The 6381-nt window shown below is 47.8% G+C and overlaps 1 protein-coding gene across 1 annotated transcript; it reads left to right on the forward strand.

The window, feature by feature from the left end:
- Nucleotides 1-11: 11 nt before the first annotated feature.
- COA6 (cytochrome c oxidase assembly factor 6) lies at nucleotides 12-6381 on the forward strand. The gene is made up of 3 exons (XM_073548553.1): nucleotides 12-163; nucleotides 3666-3816; nucleotides 6086-6381. The coding sequence occupies exons 2-3, from the start codon at nucleotides 3673-3675 to the stop codon at nucleotides 6179-6181; spliced, it is 240 nt and encodes a 79-aa protein (XP_073404654.1). The 5' UTR covers nucleotides 12-163; nucleotides 3666-3672; the 3' UTR covers nucleotides 6182-6381.

Raw genomic sequence — 6381 nt, forward strand, 5'->3', positions numbered from 1 at the left:
CACTCAGCGACACAGCGTCCTACCGTTGCGGTTAGCTGAGGTTTTCCAGAGTTTGACCTCTAGTGTCGGGAGCGCAGAGCGCTGACGTCATCAGACTGCGCCCGACTCCATGTACCGTGAAAGTGCTGTATGTGTCCCTGTGCTGTGTGCGGCGCTGTGTCTGGTAAGGGGCCGCCCGCTCAGGGCTGGGGGAGGGAGGCCAGAACTTCACTTTCTGCCTTTTCACCTAAAGTTTGATTTTTTTGAGCTTTAAGGCTGCAGACATTAATAATGTGCTGGAAGCCGGTACCTGCACTAAAAGGGAATGGACCAGAGGAAGCCGGTACCTGTACTTAAAGGGAATGGACCAGAGGAAGCCGGTACCTGCACTAAAAGGGAATGGACCAGAGGAAGCCGGTACCTGTACTTAAAGGGAATGGACTAGAGGAAGCCGGTACCTGCACTAAAAGGGAATGGACCAGAGGAAGCCGAGACCTGCACTATAAGGGAACGGACTACTGGAGGAAGCCGGGACCTATACTTAAAGGGAACGGACCAATAGAGGAAGCTGGGACCTGCACTTAAAGGGAACGGACCACTGGAGGAAGCCGGGACCTGCACTTAAAGGGAACGGACCGCTAGAGGAAGCCGGGACCTGCACTATAAGGGAATGGACCACTGGAGGAAGCCGGGACCTGTACTTAAAGGGAACGGACCAATAGAGGAAGCCGGGACCTGCACTAAAAGGGAATGGACCAATAGAGGAAGCCGGTACCTGCACTATAAGGGAACGGACCAATAGAGGAAGCCGGGACCTGCACTAAAAGGGAATGGATCAATAGAGGAAGCCGGTACCTGCACTATAAGGGAACGGACCAATAGAGGAAGCCGGGACCTGCACTAAAAGGGAATGGATCAATAGAGGAAGCCAGGACCTGCACTATAAGGGAACGGACCACTGGAGGAAGCCGGGACCTGTACTTAAAGGGAACGGACCAATAAAGGAAGCCGGTACCTGCACTTAAAGGGAATGGACCGCTAGAAGAAGCCGGTACCTGCACTTAAAGGGAACGGACCGCTAGAAGAAGCCGGGACCTGCACTTAAAGGGAACGGACCGCTAGAGGAAGCCGGGACCTGCAGTTAAAGGGAACGGACCGCTAGTGGAAGCCGGGACCTGCACTTAAAGGGAACGGACCGCTAGTGGAAGCCGGGACCTGCACTTAAAGGGAACGGACCGCTAGTGGAAGCCGGTACCTGCACTTAAAGGGAACGGACCGCTAGTGGAAGCCGGTACCTGCACTTAAAGGGAACGGACCGCTAGAGGAAGCCGGTACCTGCACTTAAAGGGAACGGACCGCTAGAGGAAGCCGGTACCTGCACTTAAAGGGAACGGACCGCTAGAGGAAGCCGGTACCTGCACTTAAAGGGAACGGACCGCTAGAGGAAGCCGGTACCTGCACTTAAAGGGAACGGACCGCTAGAGGAAGCTGGTACCTGCACTTAAAGGGAATGGACCAATAGAGGAAGCCGGTACCTGTGCTTAAAGGAAATGTCCATATTGCACCTAAGTCCTCAGATTACAAAGTGAATCAGCAGAAAAATGAAGCCAACATCACCGCTGATCACTTGGGTCTTAATATTGTCTCCTCACCCTTAAAGGGATTTTACAAGATTGGAAAAGCATGGCGTCTTCCTCCTAGTAACGGCATCACTCCAGCGCTTAAGTTTATTGAGCTGAGCTTCATTACCACACGTAACCATGGATCAAAGGAAAGTTGCTTTTCTGGAGGACAACCCCTTTAAGTCCTTGGCAGCGTGGACTATATATCCATTATACATATAGGTATCTGTGCAGGCTCTGTGGTTGGTGTATATTACAGGATCAGAGTTCACTGTGATCTCCACGGTTTTACCGTATACCTACTGCATTGAGTAGCAGCCCCGGCATGTAAGCGGGTAATCAGAGGGATCGCAGTCCACACTGCAGTTGGTGGGTGTCTAGCGGTAATAATGGCCGGCAGCTCTCCTGTGTGTGCAGATATCAGACGCTGCTGAATAATCGATGGATTGCAGTGTTTTATAGAAGCAATTAAAGGAATTATTCCCTTTCCATATGACAGAAGAAAACTTACTGAAACCTGGGAGTCCAGAACCAGAAGAACCGGGGAGGTTCTGCATTCATTGTCTATAGGATGGCAAGAGAAAGCGGAGCGCTGTTCAACCATCTCCAGCAGTCCCATATATAATGAATGGAGCACAGGTCAAACGTGCAAACCAGATCCTTGATTTCTGCAGCAGTTGGACCCTCAGATATAAGTAAGTTGTTATGTCTTATCCTACAGAATGCTGAAAACTTGAAATTCCAGAAATAAAATCTAAACTAAAAGTAATAAAGTTTAAAAATGCGCTCCTGAATAACAGCACTAAGAGGAAATCACAGGATGGAGACGTCATTGACCTGCAAATGATGGAAATCACATTCACAATCTCTGAATTTCTTCAGTCTGTAGTCTGAGCCTTACACTGAAATGTACTTTAGTAAATCATCATGATCCGCTGCGGGCATTTCCTGTGTGATCACCAACTAATGACATCACCGATGTGCTGGCTAGAGACAAGTCCGGAGACACTGCGGCCGCGGGGCGACGAGTGTGGCGGCGCTGCGGCCGCGGGGCGACGAGTGTGGCGGCGCTGCGGCCGCGGGGCGACGAGTGTGGCGGCGCTGCGGCCGCGGGGCGACGAGTGTGTCGCGGCGCTGCGGCCGCGGGAGACGAGTGTGGTTGATGCTGCGGCCACGGGAGACGAGTGTGGTTGATGCTGCGGCCACAGGAGACGAGTGTGGTTGATGCTGCGGCCACGGGAGACGAGTGTGGTTGATGCTGCGGCCACGGGAGCAGGTTCAGGCCACACAGGCGTTTCATAGTACAACGAATGTGTAGCCTGCTATCATGTGGCAAAACCGACACTTTGGAGAAATGGCCACACCAAATCAATGCAACAGCAAGCTGTTAGTGCATCGGGAATGGAGACTAGAGGGGTCCGACTTGTAATTATATATAATTTTATAATAAGTATTTTAGACAAAAAAAGAGAAAACACAAACCTTTTTCCCCATCTTTAAAATGCTACATACATATAATATATATTGTGTGCACACATTGTGTCGCGTATATGTAATGTCTCTACTGTAAAATGATCACGGTATTTAATCTGCGCAGAGAACGCCATAATAAAATATATATATTGCAGCTGCATAGTTGTAGTTTTATTCATTTTTTTTTTTTTTTTTTTTAATGGAATAAAGATAATCAAAAGTTACACATACCCCAAATATTACTAATGAAACATCATCTTGTCCCACGCAGTCACGCTGCTATTAAATATATTTATTACTTCCTACCGGGAGAAAAACAAGTTCTGGAACACTAAATGAATATCATCATCATTCTATATGTCAAAATAGCTCTCCAGCAGCAGCGCCCATTGTTTTTATGGCCCCTCGTACCGGGATTTGTTGGGGTCCTTATTCACCCCACCAGTGTGTATCTGTCACTTGGCCTCCAGTTTTGGTTGTACGTCTTCTGAATAGACTCTTTTCATACAGTGAATGTGATCATTCTTATAGTACTTTATTAGGCCTCCACCTTTGTCCCTATAACATGATTTTTTTTCCCCCCTATTGTAGTGGTGAGATGACGGCTCCCTCCGCTCAGGAAAGAAAGGCTTGCTGGGATGCGAGGGACAAGTACTGGCAGTGTCTGCAGGACAATAAAGAGGATGCAGAACAATGTCAGCAGTTTAGACAAGGCTTTGAAGGCCTCTGTCCCCGACAATGGGTAGGTAATGCTATTACAGGGTTTTGGTGCTAAAATCCATACATGTGTTGTCTAGTAGTAGTGCAGCCACACTGCTTTGGACCCAAGAGCCCTGGTAGTACCGGTCCAGGTGCCCCAGTTGTGCAGCCCCGCTGCTTTTGCCATGACAGTCCTGGCATTGCATCTATGATTCAGGAAAGTCTCATGTTAGTATCATTCTTCTTTGCTTCCGGCGAGTAACCCCTTTGCTTTGGTCCCGACAGTCCTTGTAATACCGGCTCCGCTGCTCTTGGCCTACAGTCCCAGGACTCAATCCCTGTTGCTTTGTGGCCCTGTCAGTAGTGCAGCCCCACTAATATTCAGTAATTTAGCAAATCTTTCTATTTATACCGTCTTTATCCTGAGTTATGCTTTTTACTCCAGTCACATCCAGAGCTGCGCCTACAAGTTTACTTGTTTATTTTTAAATCCTAGACTGCTGCTCTTTGCTGTTTAGTTGAGGTCCTAAGGCCCGGGCTATACCGCTGTGTTAAAATGTGTGATGTCATCAGATCAATATGATGTCACGTGTTACCCACATGTGTCATCAAATGTACAACCCCAATTCTAGAAATGTTGGGCTGCTGTATAAAATTATAAAGAAAACAAGAATGTAATGATGTGGAAATCTCTTATCGCCATATTTTATTCACGGGAGAACAGATCAGAAGTTGAACGTTGGACATTTTTTCACTTCATTTGAAAAAATTAACTAATTTAGAAATTGATGGCAGCGAAGCATCTAAAAAAAAATTGTTAGGACAGGGTTAACAAAAGTCTGGAAAAGTAAATGACACTAATAAAACAGCCGAGAGTCAGTGACATGACTGTATAAAGAGCATGTGAGAGAGGCAGAGTCTCCCAGCAGCAAAGATGGTCAGAGGTCACTGATCTGTGAACAACTGCGTCTAAGAATTGTGGACTACGGCAACTTCAGAAAAACATTCAATGTAAAACTGCAAAGAATTTGAATATCCACCATCTACAGGACACAACATCAAGAGATTGTGGAGAAATCCACATGCCCAAGAGACAAAACCGATTGTCAGTATTGGAGACTGGTGATCTCTGGGCCAACAGGCGGCTGCATTGAAAAGAGGCAGGATTCGGGGAACTGTGGAATACGTCCAGAAATCATTGTCACAAAGAAGAAGCCATAAATCGTCACACCCAGAAACGCTGCAGTCTTCTCTGGGCCAGAGCTCCTTTATAATGGACAGAGGCAAAATGTTAACTTGTTCTGTGGTCAGTTGAAGTGAAATTCTTTATGGAAATCACCGACGCAAGGCCCTGTGGACTTAGGGGAGGTATCATCCTCTTTATCGAAGAGAGGGGCCGTCCGGCTCGCTATCGAGGAGAGGGGCCGTCCGGCTCGCTATCGAGGAGAGGGGCCGTCCGGCTCGCTATCGAGGAGAGGGGCCGTCCGGCTCGCTATCGAGGAGAGGGGCCGTCCGGCTCGCTATCGAGGAGAGGGGCCGTCCGGCTCGCTATCGAGGAGAGGGGCCGTCCATCTTGTTATCTCTGATGTATGGGGGGGGGGGCATAAGTGTCGATGGCAGGGGCAGCACACACATGAGAGGCGCCATCAATGCTGAGCGTTATATAGAGGTGATAGAACATCATCTGCTCCATCCAGGCAAGATCTACTTCAGGGAAGGACAATGGTAAACCCTCTCCTGCCTCCATTTTAGCAGTGCGGCTCCACAGAAGAGGAGTCCGGGGATGAACCGGCCGCCTCCAGTCTGGACCTTCCACCAATAGGAAACAATTGGTGCATTATGAAATGAAAAATCTGGTAAAGACCTAGAACTGTGGAGCAAAATCCGACATCAGGCAAGTATGGAACAACATTACTGTCTCCAAACTCCCAATATTGTCTCCTCACATCCCAGACACTTACAGACTGGTGTAAGAAGGAGACGCTGCACAGCGGTGGACACGGCCCGGGCACAGCTGGTCTGAGATTTGTTGCTGCCATCAATTAAGTGTTACTTTTTTCAGATGAAATGGAAAAATATCCAACCTTCAACTTCTGATCTGTCCTTTGTTCTGCTGTGAATAAAATCTGGAGCTATTTCCAATCATTTGTTTTCTTTACATTTTAGGCATTTTGGTTGCACAGCGTTGTAGAGTGCTGTGCATCAATGGATCTCTATTATCAGGATGTGGATGCAGCTTCAGATGTGACTGGAGGACAAGACCTGATTGGTTGTGTGAGGATTGCGCTGATTTTCTGATTCCTCCCTTGCAGATCAAATACTTTGATAAGAGAAGAGATTTCCTAAAATTCAAAGAACAAATGGAAAGGAAAGGATTCGAGCCTGCAACATCTACGGAGAACACGTAGCGCTGGGGCTACCGTGTGTACGGGGGGGATTTTATTAATCTGCACCTCGCCCCCCCCCCCCCCCCCATCTCTTCGTCCTCCCATTTTTGTAAAGTACAAGTTGTTATTTAGGAGACATGAGACATAAGTGACTATGGATTGAATGGTGATTTGGGATCCTGCTGCTTTTATGTATACATAGAAAATAAATATAAACTGAC

The sequence above is a fragment of the Dendrobates tinctorius genome, unplaced genomic scaffold (genome assembly GCF_039654945.1).
Source record: "Dendrobates tinctorius isolate UK_male_01 unplaced genomic scaffold, ASM3965494v1 ptg000157l, whole genome shotgun sequence".
NCBI classification, from domain to species: Eukaryota; Metazoa; Chordata; class Amphibia; order Anura; family Dendrobatidae; genus Dendrobates; species Dendrobates tinctorius.

What these genes read in the sequence shown, in the direction of transcription:
- COA6 (XM_073548553.1), top strand. Translation starts at nt 3,673, where the DNA reads ATGACGGCTCCCTCCGCTCAGGAAAGAAAGGCTTGCTGGGATGCGAGG. An exon ending in GCCTCTGTCCCCGACAATGG is followed by an intron (nt 3,817 to 6,085) that starts GTAGGTAATGCT and finishes CCTCCCTTGCAG; the next exon opens with ATCAAATACTTTGATAAGAG.